This window comes from Rhinatrema bivittatum, chromosome 1 (genome assembly GCF_901001135.1).
Source record: "Rhinatrema bivittatum chromosome 1, aRhiBiv1.1, whole genome shotgun sequence".
Classification (NCBI taxonomy): domain Eukaryota; kingdom Metazoa; phylum Chordata; class Amphibia; order Gymnophiona; family Rhinatrematidae; genus Rhinatrema; species Rhinatrema bivittatum.
This window is the reverse complement of record NC_042615.1, coordinates 786982000-787000227: the sequence shown is the minus strand read 5'-3', so window position 1 is coordinate 787000227 and position 18228 is coordinate 786982000. Positions and strand designations below refer to the sequence as shown.

The 18228-nt window shown below is 43.0% G+C and overlaps 1 protein-coding gene across 2 annotated transcripts in view; it reads left to right on the top strand.

The window, feature by feature from the left end:
* The window catches only part of KATNAL2 (katanin catalytic subunit A1 like 2), a 296579-nt gene that overhangs the window by 113115 nt on the left and 165236 nt on the right, over nucleotides 1-18228 (top strand). For both annotated transcript variants that reach the window (XM_029580510.1, XM_029580502.1), the window contains exon 6: nucleotides 15408-15506. In XM_029580510.1, coding sequence (XP_029436370.1) covers nucleotides 15408-15506 — 99 coding nt within the window. The remainder of the gene's footprint in view (nucleotides 1-15407; nucleotides 15507-18228) is intronic.

Here is an 18228-nt window from a genome sequence, read left to right as displayed (position 1 = left end):
ACAAAAATGTAAACCGGGTTTCCCTTAGTTGGACATTATTCGTTAACCTAGCTACCCCTGCAGTACATGTCTTAAATGTCGCCATAGGTATCATTTCCCTCAGGTCACCCGCCCATTTATCCCTTAGGTTAGTGAATTAATTTCCCCCATCAGAGCTATGCAAGAATTTATAGAGCGGTGATAGAGTAGATTTCCCAGGATCTTCCACATCAAATGTATCCTGCAATTCATAGCAATTTTTCTTTCCCAATTCCTGCTGTGATAATGAGCCCAGGTAGTGGCATGCCTGCATATATGGAAATGAATCCATTTCTCTTAATTCAAAAGATTATTGTAGCTCAGAGAATGCTAATGTCTTCCCGTTCTCATCAAGCAATTGTCCAAACACCCTCAGTCTCTTGGAGCACCACCTAGAAAAGGGGCCCCTTTGCATGCCAGGTTCAAATTTCTCATTACCCACAAAAGACAAGAAAGGAGAGGCACACCACTTTAGCTGTAACCTATTTAAGAGTCAGTGCCACGATCTTTGCAGGGATTTGATCAAACTGTGGTTTTGAAAATGCAAAGGTAATTGTTTATTAGCAACATACAAAACATATGATAAGGAGAGTGGATCCACCAATCCTGCCTCATATTGATATTCTGTATAATAGCTAGATCCCTGAATCCATTCAATCACATGACGTAAATTAGCAGCCATGTTATATTGTTTCAGAACAGGAACACCTAAACTCCCTTTCCCCCATTTCTTCATCAGACAATCCATTAATATATGTGGTTTCTTCCCCCGCCACATGAATAGTCTCAACTCTTTTAATACTCTGTTTAATATTGATCTCTCCAATTAAAGTGGCACTGGCCCTAAAACATACAACCATTTAGGAAATATAACCATTTTAAAGAGATAAACTCTCCCCATAAGCGAGATATGCAAGGGTATTCAAGTCCGCAACAACTTTTTAGTAGTAACTAGCAATTTCTATACATTAAGCTTTTGCAGTAAACTCATGTTTTTTGGAATAAGAAACCCCCAAGTACCATATAGCTCTGTCTACCCACTTCAGGGGAAATAACCCTTCCCAAGGTTGGTGACTCTATTCCCCAATTGGAAGTGCCTCTAATTTGTCTCGATTAATCCGACAGCCTTCTGTTCTATCGTATCTTTCTAATTCATTTAGCAAGTGTCTTAAGGATGCTTCCGGTTGTAACACATAAAGCAGTAGATCATCTGCAAAGGCATATATCTCAGAGGAGTCAAGTCCCACAGAGATGCCAGATATGTTTGGATTCCCAACTATTATACTAATCTTGCTTACTAACCTTGCTTACTAACATTCAGAAAAAGGCTAAAGACATGGTTTTTTAGGCTAGCCTTTCCTGATCACAACTGACGCTCCTAACTTTCTCACCAGTCAGACTACAACTACTTGTAAATTTCCTGTCAACACTATGTAAATAATTCCTCTCATTGTTACTGCCTAAATTATTCCTTCTACTCTTCTTCTTCTCCCAGTTCCAACTTCCCTTGTTTTATTGTAACTTACTTCTCTGCCTCTCAACACATGTTTATCGTTCAAAGTTATCACTCCCCTTGTTTTTCTGTAAACCAGCATGATGTGATTTTATCATGAATGCCGGTATAAAAAAGCTTTAAATAAATAAATAATAAATAATCAACGGATCCAAAGCCAGCACAAATAAAAGTAGTGTCAGGGGGCAGCCTTTCTACTCCCTCTCTGCATTATAAATTCCTCCGTGAAATCCCCATTAACTAAAACCCGAGCTCCTGGAGTAGTATATAATACAAGTAGAAAATGCAAAAAAGGCCCCTCAAATCTTCTTATTTGCAAGAATGCAAATAAAAATGACCAGTCCACCCTGTCAAAAGCCTTTTTGGCATCAAACTTATAAACGATGATCTCAGATCTTTCCGAGTTACTTGTTCAATAGTGGCCAAAGCTTTGCGTACTTAAGTACTGACAGCGTGCTTTGACAAAGCCCACTTGATCAGTCATTACCAGATGTTGTAAAAAAAAGAGGCCAGTCTATCTGTCACAATTTTTGTAAATAATTTTATATCATAGTTCAGGAGAGAAATTGAGTGGTATGATCCTGGAAGAGTGGGGCTGCTACCCAGTTTGGGTAACACCACTATAGTGGCTCTTTCAGTCATATATAGCATCTCTGTTTGCATCATCAACACCTCATGTACTGTAGCCATCTCCTGTTTATAGCACCTATCAGTATCTTATAGAATTCACCAGGTAACCCATCTGGACCCTGGGTCTTATGTAGTTTTGATTGCTGTATAGCATCCCAAACCTTCTGGGCCTTTATAGGCACATGCAACATCTCCAGTTGCTTGGGAAATTCTGCTTCCTCTAAATACCATTGTTGTTCTGTCCTATCGCTTCCTTCAAAAGAGTACAAATCTTGATAATATGTAAAAAAATATTTTCATATAGCCTGAGAGTATGCACCTCTTTTCCAGCATGATCCCTCATAAGGATAATATATGATTTACCCATTTTTTGCCTAACAAGGTTTGCCATCATTCGCCCTGGCTTGTACCATATAGAAAAATTTTATATTTGTAGTGAAATCCTTTTTTAATTCTCTGATGGACTAACCCAGGGGTGGGCAATTCCGGTCCTCGAGGGCTGCAAACCAGTCGGGTTTTCAGGATATCCTTAATGAATATGCATGAGAGAGACCTGCATACACACTGCCTCAGTTGTATGCAAATCTATTTCATGCATATTCATTAGGGGTATCCTGAAAACCTGACTGGTTTGCAGCCCTCGAGGACCGGATTTGCCCACCCCTGGACTAACCTATTCAATGTAGCCTGTGTCGCAATATATTTTAGTTCTATTATTCATAGAAGGTTGTTGACTAAATAAATGCTTATCTTTTTGCAGTTGTTTCTCCAGTCTTAAGATTTCTTCAGACATCATCTTTTTTCTCCTTACAGTATATGCTAAGATATTCCCCCTTAGCACAGCTTTCGCTGTTTCCCAAAACAATAAAGGGTCTGAGTGGTGTTTATCATTGTTTTCACAATATTCCTCCCATTTCTTTCTCAAATAATTATGAAATCCTGCATCTTCATATAAATATCCAGGGAATCTCCACCAGCAAAATTGTGCTGGTGACACAAACCTTCCAAGTCCATCCAGACCAGGGCATGATCTGATAATTCTATTGAGCCAATTTCAGAACCAGAAACATGAGAGAACAGAGAAGCAGAGATCAGTAAATAATCCAGATGTGCTTGAAAATCATATACCCTGGATACATGAGTGTAATCCCTTTCCATAGGGTGCAAACATCTCCAAATTTAACTGGTTACATAAATATGGAATTTCCCTATTCTGTGTTAAATTTATCATGGATTGTGGGGATGTGGGGATGTTTTTTCTAACTGAGCATCAAGAACTATAGTCAAATCATCTCCCAATAAACTGGGCGTAGAAGAATATTGTCCAAGGAGATTTATAAGTTGTACAAAGAAGTTATGGGGCGGATTTTCAGAGCCCTGCTCGCGTAAATCCGCCCAAAACCGGGCGGATTTACGCGAGCAGGGCCCTGCGCGCCGGTGAGCCTATTTTACATAGGCTCACCGGCGCGCGCAGAACCCCGGGACTCGCGTAAGTCCCGGGGTTTTCGGAGTGGGCGTGTCGGGAGGCATGTCGGGGGGCGGGGCCGGAGCGCGCAGCGTTGCGGGGGCGTGTCGGCAGCGTTTTGGGGGCGGGTACGGGGGCGTGGCTACGGCCCGGGGGCGTGGCCGCACCCTCCGTACCCGCCCCCAGGTCGCGGCCCGGCGCGCAGGAGGCCCGCTGGCGCGCGGGGATTTACGCCTCCCTCCGGGAGGCGTAAATCCCCCGACAAAGGTAGGATGGGGGTTTAGACAGGGCCGGGCGGGTGGGTTAGGTAGGGGAAGGGAGGGGAAGGTGAGGGGAGGGCAAAGGAAAGTTCCCTTCTAGGCCGCTCCGATTTCGGAGCGGCCTAGGAGGGAACGGGGGTAGGCTGCGCGGCTCGGCGCGCGCAGGCTATACGAAATCGATAGCCTTGCGCGCGCCGATCCAGGATTTTAGCCGATACGCGCGACTACGCGCGTATCTACTAAAATCCAGCGTACTTTTGTTTGCGCCTGGAGCGCAAACAAAAGTAGGCTGTTCGCGCTCGTCTGAAAATCTACCCCTATATGTATAAGAATTAGCGGCATAAACTCCACACAGAACCACTAGTTTCCCAAATAACAGCCCCTCTACCAGAATATATCTTCCTTCTGGATCCTTCACCACGTTCTGCATTTGAAAAACTAAAGAGCGATGCAGCAGAATTGCTACTCCTGCTTTCCTATATTTATTTTTTATTTATTTAGAGATTCTTATATACCGCGGTACGTATAGTTATACATCACCTCGGTTTACATTAAACATTAATATTAGCAACAGGCTTTACATACAAGTGTTAACCAATAAGTACAAAAAATAAGTTAACAATAATAAATAGATAGGAATAAGCAACAGGCTTTACCTATTACATTTTAAAGAGTGGCCTCTTTAAAATGTAATAGGTAAAGCCTATGTAATAGGTATAGCCTGATGATGAGAAAAAAAACTTGTCCTATCCAGTATTTTTGCAGCATGCTATGTTTTGCATCTGTGAGATTTGTCTCCTGAACAAATGCAATATCTGTTTTAAATCACATTTAATAATTTATACTTTTTGATAGCAGATCCAATGCTGCACACATTCCAGATTGTTACTCTTATCGCCTTAATCGTTGTATTGACTGACCACATGAAAAAAAAAAGCGACGCAGTCATACCATAACCACAGAGGATGTCTCCCAGCCTAGAAATCCCCCATCCCAAAATAGACCTCTATGACATTACTATTCCATTCCTGTATCAAGTTTTCCCTCTCCCCCCACCCCCACCCCTTTCCTCTTGAAAAAATTCAGCATTCCACATTTTCCCCCTCTGTGTTCCCCTCTCCCTGCCCCCCCCCCCAACCAAAATATTAACTCTCTCTTCTTGGAGAGTCAAGGTCACATTTAGATGCGCCCAGCTGTTACACAGTCATTCCCCCCTTCCCCATCCTTTCACCTTCACATTTAACCAATGAACAAGCAAATAGGCAATACTTCAGCAACAAATTCTCATCATTGCATCAAAACATGTTAAACATAAAAACTAGTGGTCCTGAGCCATTTCTGAAAACCACGATCAGCCATTTCCTAACAAATGGCATGTCCGGCATGTCACTATGTTGACTGACATAACTGCAAATTAAACTGAATCCTGCAGATATCTTCCAGTGCTATTAGATGAAATAAGCCAATTCTGTGGACCCAGTAAACAGTTCTCTACTGCAGTGCCAAATGCGTTTGTCCCACCACAAAATGCACTGCCCAGGATTCCTCAGTAGTGTCTCAGATCACTATGAGTTCTGCTCCAAGAATTTGCACACTCACTACTTCAAAGAAGCCACAAATTTGTTTTCCTCCGCCAAACTGTTGAAGACCCTCGTTTTGCCCTCATTCCATATGTGTAACCTAGTCGGGTATTGAAGCGCAAAACGGATTTGCTTGGAGGCCAGTATTGCATTTTTCCATTTGGAGGACACTAGCTGAGAGTAATCCTGAAAGATCCGGATGGTATGATTGTGATCTTCAACACAGGAATTTTCCGATATGCTTGCATAATTAGCATCGTATGTGAAAAATTCAAAATGTTTGCGATTACAGCTCTAGGCCACTGTTCATCCTTTCTCCGAGGCCCCAATCAGTGCGCACGCTATATGGCAGGTTGGCCTGTAAAATCAGGAAGTTCCATCACCTGTGGTATCCACTTGTTAAGAATCTTGCTTAACTTATGTTCCACTATATCCTAGTATCTATTGCAGCACCTTAAAGCAGCAGGTAGCTCACAGCACCTTGGTTACTAACCGCTGAAGAAACTTTGACTTAGCAATTAGCATGCAGGATCATACTGACCAAATAAGTTGACTACAGTCCACACAAGCGATTCTATTCCCTGGAGAAGGAGCACAACTCCGAAACATTGCAATGTAGGACCACGATCAACTATTAAGAGGCTCGCCAACACAGTAGACTCACTGCAGATAAGTGTGGAGATAGCTTGTAATACAAAGCATCTTTATGAACACTAATATAGCTTTAATCATAAAGCATATATAAACCACGCATAGAGTGACTGATGATTACAAAGCCCCAGCGCTAGTCAGGCTAGATCTGGTTTGGAAAGCCCTAAGCACTATATGATGGTCACTCCATAAAGTCAAGCCCTTGATTATTATTGTAGCAAGATTTTGATATATTGGATTTGTGAGAGATTCATGCTTCTGGGGTTTTTGTGATTTAATTGTTGACCACTATATCCTCCGGCAGGCCAATGAATCTTAAGTTGTTGTGCCGTGCAATGTTCTCTAAATCATCTATTTTTTCAATCTGTGTTGCAAGGAAAGACTCAAGCTTCTGAATCTTCCCTGACGCCATGTTTGTCTCATCCTCAACAAGGGCCACGTGGCCTTCAAGGGCATCAATCCGCAGTGCAAATTCATGCAGCTAGTCTTTAAGATCCACTATCTACACAGCTATTGCATTGTGCTTGCTGGTAATCATAGCTGTTACTGCAGCTGTTATTTAATTTACTGCGATGTTTTGCAGGCCCTCCGGCATATCGGTGTCCTTATCCACAGCCATTTTGGCTTCTCCAGGCTTTGCGTTTTCTTTGTCTTTTTTTACCAGTTTTGCCAGCAAATCACTCTGTGATTTATACATGTAGCGGTTTATGGACATTTAGTCTCTCTCACAGTTGTAAACTTGTTCGCTGGGATTGGGTAGAATTTGCAGATTAGTGCGGATTAGCAGAGGCAACCCCCAGAGCTCATACAGACACATCCGATTGAGCTCATCGCATCCTGTGACCTCTTATACTGCTTATATACATTTTAGTGCCCATTGAAAGTAATGTACGTCTTCATAGGCTTTTCTTGAGTTCTTCTACAATGGCTATATCATCCTTGAATTGCTACATATCACACTCTTAGATATAAGAACTATTCAGCTGCCACTTTTTTAAGCATTCTTGCTTTTGGAACATTTGCAATTTTCTCAGTATCTTTATAGTAATTTAATAGTCATTGCGCTACCCTTCATTCCAGGCAGTGACTTTATAGAGCTAGCAGCACCTCTGCTTACCTACTGCAAAATGCCCTAGCTTGACATGTGAGGACCCTAACTGCCAAATCATTGGCCAGTTGAATTTGCAAGCGGTATTTGTAGTTTCACTGAGGACAAGCAGGATGGGAGTCCTCACACATGGGTGACATCATTGGATGGAGCCCGGCATGAAAAATTTATGTCAAAGATTCTAGAACTTTGACTGAGCCTCAGTGAGCATGCTCACCATGCAGTACACCACTATTCCATGTGGGGTCCCCTCAGTCTCTTCTTTTCTATGGAGCCTTGCATCTCACTGTCGGGTGAACTTCAGTTTTTCTTCAACTTACAAAGTGTTTTTTTCGTGATTAATTTTTCACGTTTCCTCATGCAGTTGATGTGGGGTTCTCCCGTTAGCATCCTAGATAGATTTTTTGATGTTTTGGGGTAAGTTTATTTTTGTTGTCGATCCCCTGGGGCGGTGGTGTGCTCGGTGCCTGCTGGCCATTGACAGCCACCATCAATTTCGATCTAGTGTCTCTTTTGTTTCGAGTCGACATATCCACTTCGGGTTTTAAGTGGTACCTCAGGTGTGCGAGGACCATGTCTATCACGGACCCCATGATAGATGCACAGTTATGCACCAGCTTCTGCTGTAATGCCCCCGAAGTGACCCTGTGACAAGAAGAGCTGATCCTCCGTCAATGCCAGGGGTACACCATGGTCTCCACCAGTCCCAATGCCCACCACCAATCCTCCTCAGTTCCAAAGAGGATCTGGTTACACCTCCTGGGTCCCAGCCTGACCTAGCATTGATAATTTTCAAGAAGGAACTGGAGAGGCACATGGCGGTGGAGAAGGTGATGCACGGCATTGATTTCAGAGCACTGATGGCACTGACACCAGCACCATCATTCCTCAAGCTGCTGCTGGAATCGTTATATGCGCTCTTCAGCATGTTACCGGCCCCATTCCCGGTGTCGATTTCTGGGGCAGCATTCATGTCCTGCGGAGCCATCAGCCGCTCCATTGCTCAACCCTGGTTCCTCAGAGGAGTAAGCTTCCTCGGTGCCAGTTGAACCGGTGCCTACACCACTAGCTGAGTGCCTAGGTCTTTTCACCACTCGATGACAGTGGAGACAAGGACACCTTTGACTCCTGGGGTGGGGGGGTTTGATTCTTCCAATGTTTCTGAAGACACAATGATCTCCCCTCAGAACCATCTCCATGGTGAGATCGCATCTTGAATGCTGTGTGCAGTTCTGATCACCGCATCTCAAAAAAGATATACTTGCACTGGAGAAAGTACAGAGAAGGGCAACCAAAATGATAAAGGGATGGAACGGCTCCCTTATGAGGAAAGGCTAAAGAGGTTAGGGCTGTTCAGCCTGGAGAAGAGATGACTGAAGGGGAATATGATAGAGTACAAAATCATGAAAGGACTTGAACGGGTAAATGTGAATAGGTTATTTACTCTTTTGGATAATTATTATAATACAAGAACTAGAGGGCACTCCATGAGATTAGCAAGTAGCTCATTTAAAACAAATCGGAGAAAATTCTTTTTCACTCAATGTATAATTAAACTCTGGAATTCATTGTCAGAGAATGTGGTTATGGCAGTTAGTGTAGCTGGGTTTAAAAAAGGTTTGGATAAGTTCCTAGAGCAGAAGTTCATAAACTGCTATTAATCAATAAAGATTAGTAGCTTGGGATCTATTCATTTAATGTTTGGGTATTTGACAGGTACTTGCGAGTTTGTTGGCCACTGTTGGACACAGGTTACTGGGCTTGATGGACGCTTGGTGTGACCCAGTATGGCATATCTTATGTTCTTCCAGATGATCGAAGGATCTCTACACTGGAGGACTTCTGCTTTGCAAGATTTGTCTGGATGATGGCGGAGGCCATCCCATTTCAGCTGCAGACTGAAGAGGATACCAGGCACAAAATGCTAGAAAGCCTCCAGTACATGGAGCCTCCCAAGGAGGTCATGACAGACCCAGTGCATGAGATCCTTGTGGTGTTATTGATGAGGATGTGGGAGCACCCCTTCACAGTGCCTCCTGTTAACAGGAAGGTGGGCATGGTTTATCTCGTCCAAAAGGTTCTCGTATTTGACAAATGTCTACTGCCCCACCAATCGGTGGTCATTGAATCCGCTCTCAAAAGGCCAAGTGCTCTTGGCCCCATTTTTTGGCATCCCTGGAGAAGGATCAGAGAGTGAGGGATGCTTTTAGGAGGAAGGTGTTTCAGGGTGCTATGCTTATTGCCCACATAGTGGGCAGCTCTACATGAGCCAGTATATACGCAACATCCTAAAGCAGGTCCGAGAGTTTGCCAAGCAACTGTCTCAGGAGCAGCAAGACACCATATAGGTGCTGGGGTATAAGAGTCTGGAGTGCGGAAAACATGGGGTCTGTTCAACTTACGATGTTTTTGACACAGGATCGAGGGTGTCTGTAGCGAGAATTGGCGCCCGCAGTCTCGCTTGGCTATAGGCCTCTGATCTCCGACTGGAAATGCAGGAGCAACTTGCTGACATGCCACATACAGGAGAGAATCTCTTCGGAGATAAGTTGAAGGACCAGTGACCCAGATCTGGATCACCATGTGATATTCCAACACCTCTACACTGACATTCAGGACTCATCCCTCACAGCCAGGAGGCCATCGAAGTTTGGGCCAAGGAAGTCCTTCTTCCACCCAAAGAGGTACTATTTCCTGCCCCCCTCATTTTTGACAGCAATACCGGGCCCCTTATAGGTGTCCCAGGCACAGAGGCCCCGAACCCCCAGCTGGCGCCTCGTCAACTTTGGGAATGGGGTTTTGACCAGATAGCAGGGATCATAGCCAGGTCACCTGGAACGATGTGCCTGCCAGTAGGGGGAAGGCTACGGTTCTTCTCAGACCAGTGGCCAAGTGTAACTTTGGACCAGTGGGTTCTTTCCATCATTCATGAGGGGCAAAAATTAAACCTATTGGTGCCCCACCAAATTGCGCCCCCCCCCCAAGAGCCCATTTTGGGGCCCGGTAGCACATCAGGATGTACTAGCATGCAGAGCTCTCCTCTCTGTTAACGGCCAGGGTGGTCAAGCTCATCCCACTAGGGCAAAGAGGGTGGTGATTTTACTCCAAGTACTTCCTGATACCAAGGAAAACAGGGGGACTCTGTCCCACCCTAGACTTAAGGGCCTTGAATAAGTTCATCAAAAGAGAAAAGTTCAAGATGATTTCCCTGGGCACCCTGAAACCCTTCTTGCAAAAAGGAGACTGGCTATGCTCCCTCAGTATAAAAGATGCCTAGATTCACATCAAAATCTTCCCAGCTCACCGGAAGTATCTCTGATTCATGGTGGGTAAACAGCACTTCAATATCACGTTCTATCATTTGGGCTCATATCAACCTCATGGGTCTTCACAAAATGTCTAGCCATAGTGGCAGCACACCTTCACAGACTGTGAGTTCATGTTTTCCCATATCTAGATGATTGGATGGTCAAGGGCACCTCTCGGGCATGAGCCAAGTAGTCCATGCACTCGACCATCCAGGTACTGGAATTACTAGGGAACATAGTCAATTACCACAAGTCCCATCTCATCCTGTCACCACAACTGGATTTCACTGGAGCCCTGCTAGACACGGGCCATCATCCTGATGACCATTGTGAATTCAACAGATCCAACAGGTGTCAACATGGCACATATTGAGGCCACTATAGCACATGTCACTCCCTTTGCACATTTACATGTGCGAAAAGCCCAATGGACCTTAAGGTTGCAGTGGCAACAAGCCACTCAGGACCTCCAGGACTGCATCCGAGTCACACCATCCCTCCAGGCCTCTTTGTCCTTGTGGTGGGACATCTCTTTCCAAAGTCCTCCTATCCAAATTGTCCTTACCACAGATGCATCCAGTCTGGGCTGGGGAGCTCATGTAGATGGGCGCAGCACCCAGGGTTTATGGTCTGCCCAGGAATGTCTCTGCCAAATCAATTTCCTGGAGCTCCAGGCAATCAGGTACTATGCACTGTGGGCTTTCAGAGATCTGCTGTCCAACAAATTTGTACTGATACAGGCTGACAACCAAGTAGCAATGTGGTATATCAACAAGTAGGGAGGTACAGGATTGTATCTCCTGTATCAGGAAGCGGCCCAGATCTTGACATGGGCCCTCTCTCATAGGATGGTGCTCAGGGCCTTGCATCTAGCCAGAATGGAGAATGTGATAGCGGACAGACTGAGTCATGCATTCAGACCCCATGAATAGTTTCTGAACCAAGGGGTTGTGAATCAAATCTTCTGCCTCTGGGGAAGCTGGACGTGGATCTCTTTGCATCACCTTGGACCAGTAAGATTCCTCAGTTCTTCTCCTTGTAAAGGCCATGCAGAAAACCAGCCTCAGATACCTTTGCCTCTCACTGGGCAAGGTTCTTCTGTATATGTATCCTCCAGCTCCACTGTAGCGAAGACTCTTGAAGTTTTACGAGGACAAAGGGACTATGATCCTTATAGCCCTACTTTGACCAAGACAGGTTTGGTTTCTGCTCTTCCAGGAGATGCCCATCCGAAAACTGATAAGGCTAGGGACTTCCCCAGATCTCATCATCCACGATCAAGCCAAATTACACCATTCCAACTTCCAGGTCCTGTCATTCACAGCCTGGATGTTGAGAGGTTGATATTGCAACCTCTTTATCTTTTGGAAGATATGTCTTGGGTCCCGGTGGCTTCCAGAAAGCCTTCCATTAGAAAGTCCTACAGACTGAAGTAGAGAAGGTTTTCCATGTGGCGTGAGCAGAAGGCCCTAGATCTTTTCTCCTGCTCCCCACAAAAACTGTTTGATTTCTTTCTGCATCTTTCAGAGACTGGTCTGAAGACTAACTCCGTTACGGTTCATCTGAGTGCGATTGGTGCATATCACTTGGTGTAGATGGTAAGCTCATCTCTGTACAACCTAAAGTTGTATATTTCATGCAGGGCCTGCTTCAGTTGAAGCCTCCCCTAAGAACTCCTGCTATGTCTTTGGACTTCATCGTGGTATTGGCTCAGCTGATGAAAGCTCCCTTTGAGCCACTGTGCTCCTGTGACCTAAAGTAGTGGTCCCCAACCCTGTCCTGCCAATCGGGTTTTCAGGATACCCCAACCCTATCCAGCCAATCGGGTTTTCAGGATACCCACAATGAATATGCATGAGAGAAAATTTGCATGTTATGGAGGCAGTGCATGCAAATTTTCTCTCATGCATATTCATTGTGGATATCCTGAAAACCCAACTGGCTGGTGGGCCCCCAGGACAGGGTTGGGGACCTCTGACCTAAAGTACCTGACCTGGAAGGTCATATTTTTGGTAGTGGCCACATCAGCACGCAGGGTCAGTGAGCTCCAGGCCTTAGTGACTTATCCACCTTACACTAAGTTTTTTCACAACAGGGTGGTCCTACATACGCCTACATACGCCTAAGGTGGTGTTGAACTTCCATTTTAACCAGTCCATCTTGCCAGCATTTTTCCCAGGCCCCATTCGCACTAAGGCAAACAAGCCCTATACAGTTTTAACTGCAAAAGAGCCTTAGCCTTCTGTCTGGAGAGGACAGAAGTCATAGAGAGTCCACCCAAGTTTTTGTTTCTTTTGATTAGAACAAGTTTGGGATTGCCATTGCCAAATGGACACTCTCAAATTGGCTGAACATCTAGACAATAATAACATACTGTACCCTTCACAACACGGCTTCCGAAAACACTACAGCACTGAGACATTACTTCTCTCACTAACAGACAACATACTAAGAGGTTTTGATAACAGTAAACATTATATCCTTATAATGCTCGACTTATCTGCAGCCTTTGATACAGTAAACCACAAAATACTACTAAAAAGACTTGAAGAAATTGGATTATGTGACAAAACAATAAACTGGTTCAGATCCTACCTAAACAACAGGTTCTTTCAAGTCCAGATAAAAAACACATTATCAGAAAAATTTAAACTTGAAACAGGAGTACCTCAGGGTTCAGCGCTGTCTGCTACCCTCTTTAACATATATATGCTACCCTTATGTCATCTGCTGGCAGGCCTAGGGATAATACATTACATTTACGCAGACGACATTCAATTAATTCTACCAATAGACGACACAATTGAAAAAACATTAAATCTAGCTAACATGTACCTAGACATAATTAAACAACTACTAAACCAGATGGAACTGGTTATCAACATTGACAAAACTGAATTCCTTCACCTTGAGAGAAAGCATACTAAAATCATTCAAACACCGATAACCCTAAGAAATAACCAAAAAATTGAGCTAGCCAAAAAAGTAAGGAATCTGGGAGTAATAATGGACCCAGAAATCAACCTGAAGCAACACATATCTATAAAAGTAAGAGAAGGCTACGCAAAACTTATGGTCCTCAGAAGATTGAAACCATTACTCACACCTGCCCACTTCAGAACAGTATTGCAAACACTTATCTTTTCTAGCACTGACTACTGCAACGCACTCTTACTAGGACTCCCAAGCACATCGATAAGACCACTCCAGATACTTCAAAATACTGCAGCCAGAATACTAACGGGAAAAAAGAGGAGGGACCATATAACCGAAACTCTAGCAGACTTACATTGGTTACCCATCAAATACAGGATAAAATACAAAGCCTTATGCACCATACACAAACTAATATATGATAAAGAAGCAGACTGGCTAAACACAGCCTTACGAGTACACGTTCCACAAAGAAACCTCCGCTCAGCAAACAATGCACTACTAACAATCCCTTCAGTAAATTCAGCAAAATTAACCCAAGTGAGAGAAAGGGCTTTATCATTGGCTGGGCCCATACTATGGAACACGATGCCACTCGAACTCAGATTACAGAATAATCTCAAAACTTTTAAGAAAAATCTAAAAACATGGCTCTTTAAAAAAGCCTTCACTAAAGAGTGTGGAGGGTAGAGAATGAAAGTACAAGGTAATGCAGATGAGAATGAATTTAATCAATCCTACTTTTAAGAAGTAATATTTCAAAGCGATAGTAACTCAATAATATACCTGGACTTGACCAACATTACTCAAGTATTTCCTGCTTGTTCAACGTTCACTGTAAACCGGCCTGATTTGCATTTTATGCAAGAAGGTCGGTATATAAAAATTAAAAATAAATAAATAAATAAATAATGATTTTATTTATGAAATTGTAACCGAACTTTATTGGCACCTGTTAGAATGTAAGATATCCTACATTTACTTACCTTAGTCTATGTGCCTATTTGTAAACCGTTGCGATGGTATATAACTTAGCGACGGTATAGAAAAGTTTTTAAATAAAATAAATAAAAATAAATAAATAGCAGACTGCATCTCCTCCTATTATGCCCAGGTGGGGCATCATCTTGGGAGCTATGTCAAGGCTCATTCTGTACAGGCCATGGCAGTGTTGGTGGCCCATTTATGAGCAGTCCTTATGGAGGAGATCCGCAGGGTTGCGATGTGGAGTTCCATCCATTCATTCACATCACATTACTGTCTGGATTGGGATGGCTGATGTGACAGTAGATTTGTCCAATCTGTCCTTCGGAACTTGTTTGAGGTGTAGAACTCAACTCTCTTCTTGTCTAGGGCCTCTTCTTTTCAGGCTGCCTCCCCCTTGTTACCAACAAAACTAGTTGTTGTTGTGTCCTTTAGCAATTATTTTGGTGTTTTATTGGTCCCCTTTTATGTTGGGGGCAAACCTGTAACTAAGGATGTGTGAGAACTGTCATGCTGCTTGTCCTCAGAAAAAGCAGAGTTGCTTCCCTGTATCAGGTGTTCTCCGAGGACAACAGGATGTCAGTCTTCACAAAACTGCCCACTACCCTACAGAGTTGGATTTCTGCTGCTTGGGTTTTCTCATTATTTTTATTTATTACCCTCCTAATTCTATGATATAAGGCTGAGGGAACCCATGTGGATGCATGGCATATTGCATGCGTGAGCATGCCTTCTAAGGCTCAGTCAAAGTTCTAGAATCTTTGATGTAATTTTTCTGTGCTGGGCTCAATCTGTTGCTGTCACCCATGTGTGAGGACTGATATCCTGCTGTCCTTAAAGAACACCTGTTACAGGCTTTATGGTCTCTTCCAAAGTCCTTTTGAAATTCACATATGATTAAATACAACATGTTTGACAAGTATTCATTTCTTCTGCAATGTCTTTCTCTTTTTTAGACAAATGGCAGGACAACTCCTTCAGGAATCTCAGATTTGGGTTTAAACATATCCTCAATTAATAGAGATGGAACAGGAGAAGGCAATCGTTCAGGAAGGGTCAGTAGAATCCATACATACTCACAATGTGCTAAAGCAACAATAAAAAGGAAATAGATATGAAACCATCATATATGTAGGCTTTGCTAATGCTTGTCTCTATAGTATGTTAATAAATATAGTTCTAATGGAACATCAATGTTAAATCATAATTTTCACATAGATAAAACTGAAAAAAGCCTGCTTTTCCCCTCTGAAATATGGCAGACAGGGTTGAAACCCAAACCTTTCAGAGTCTGATACATTTGAGAAGAACTGGGTTTGGTAATTGTTGAGCCAGAAAAACATTGAATATATGATAGTAGCTCATTTTTTACAGTTTTTCAGATTTTTTGGCCACCTTCAAGGTGAAAAATGGCTGACAATTTCACGCTTCATTAGAGGTAAACATGATACAAGCACCTTTTCTGTATTTCATTATATATTTTAACTTTGGGCTTCTCGGTACATTGGAGTTTAAAATTTATTTTTTGTTCTTATGCAGTAGAAGACATTGTTATCAGAGTTTTGGCATGTTGGCACTGATTAGCAGGTATCATTTTAGTATTTTGGGCATAATGTTAACTTTTATGGCATGATATTGGCATAAAAATGGATACATATGATGTCTGTTCATTTTTTTTTATATTGCTGTCCAAGTTCATGTAGAGGAAGCACCTCTATTTAAAAAGACACTGAGAGGCCTATGCTCAAAAAACGAACAAATAACTTTTCCAATTAAATTTAGCCAGATAAATTATCCTGGATATTCAGTAGGATAAATATCCCGCTGAATATCCCCAATTCAAAATTATCTTGCAGCCTTTCTCTAAATAACATTTAAACCTAACCAGCTATCTTTTGAATATTGCTGATTAGGCTTTAAGGTATCTGGCCTTGTATGGCCTTCATTGGCTATATTCAAAAGAATATAGCTAGTAAAATACAGCCCCCTTGACGTCAGAGGAGGGGCCAGGTGAGTGGCTTTTAAATTTACACTCACCCCGGACGCCCCCCTCTATCACCAGGAAACCGTTAAACTTAGTCCCTCACTTACCATCTCAAAGGGACTTCAGCAACGCTGCCGGGAGCCTCTCTCTCAATCGCCAACGTCTGACTCTGCAGGGGCCTACCCCGAGGGCGACCCGACCGGCCAACTGCCTCCACCGACAACCATCGAGACCAACGAGGCGACCCCCCCCGATCACGCCTGCATCCGGCGCAACAGGGCCCTAATCTAGGCCTCGGAAAGGCCTGTCAAGATCAGCACCACCTGATCTGAAGCTTGGACAGCCCCCTTGATGTCAGAGGAGGGGCCGGGTGAGTGGCTTTTAAATTTACACTCACCCCAGGCGCCGTGCACAGCGCGCCGAAGGAGCGCATCCAAAGGAGCAGGCCCCTTTGCGCGCTCCTTCGCGCAGCTCATTCAGCGCACCCTGCAGTTTTCCTCCTTCCTAACTACAGATCTGCCTCGTTTACTGTCCTCCAGGAGCTCTCGAAAAAAACTGCTCTCCACTAATTGAATATATCATGAATTACGTATCTCTCAACAGACCCATCATCATTCTTGGTGACTTCAACATACACTTCAACTTACTCACCCACTCAAAAGCCTGCCAAACTATCATCGATGCCCTATCAACACTACATCTAAAGCAAATAATTCAATCTCCAACTCATAAAGCAGGTCACACCATCGACCTAATTTTTATCAACACTAAAGTCTGGCAATCAAATACAATCCAAACCACAGAGATACCTTGATCTGACCACCACCTAATCCAAACCAACTTATCTTTCAACTTCAACCTTAAAGCACCTCAAATCATTCCAAACAAAATATCTTACCGTCCCGAACTAATCAACATAAATCTATCAAACTCTGCAGATGCAACAACATCATGGCTAAATGTCACAAAAAAGGTAGCAGACAACATCAATCCCATTATTACAAAGTCAAAAAAACAATCCAAACACAACAACCAGTGGTATAATGATAACATCAGAACTGCCAAACGTATCCTCAGGAAAAAAGAAAGAGAATGGAGAAAAAAACAAAAATGCAACTGCACTAAATATTTATCGGAACCACTTGGCACAATTTAAAAACATCATCAACAATACAAAGAAGGAATTCTTCTCCAACAAAATCTCCAAATTTCATCATAACCCCAGAATGTTATTCTCAATAGTTCAGAAACTTACTAATACCACAAAAGATTCTACATGCACCAAACATGGAAGCGATGACTTTGCTGACTTCTTCAACAATAAAATATCTCAACTAATCCAAACCAACATAACCAACAACAACTAAAACATCAATCTGAACACCAAGATAACTTCATCATGATCAAACTTTGATACCGCCTCCACTCTTGAAATTCAATCTATTATAAATAAAATGAACCCCTCCAGCCATCCAATAGACAACATCCCTATAACAACCCTCAAAACAATTGAGCCCACCATAACTAAAACAATCACCAAAATCGTCAATTTATCCCTGACTGAAGGTATTTACCCCAAATGCCTCAAATCTGCAGTTATCAAACCAATTCTAAAAAAGAACAACTTGGATCCTGAAGTCCTTGCAAACTATCACCCCATTTCAAACCTATCTTTCATTGCCAAGACATTTGAAAAAGTCGTACACTCCCAACTTGACAACTATCTTGAAACAAACAACATCCTACCTCCAACTCAATACGGATTCAGAAAAAACCTAAATACAGAATCTCTC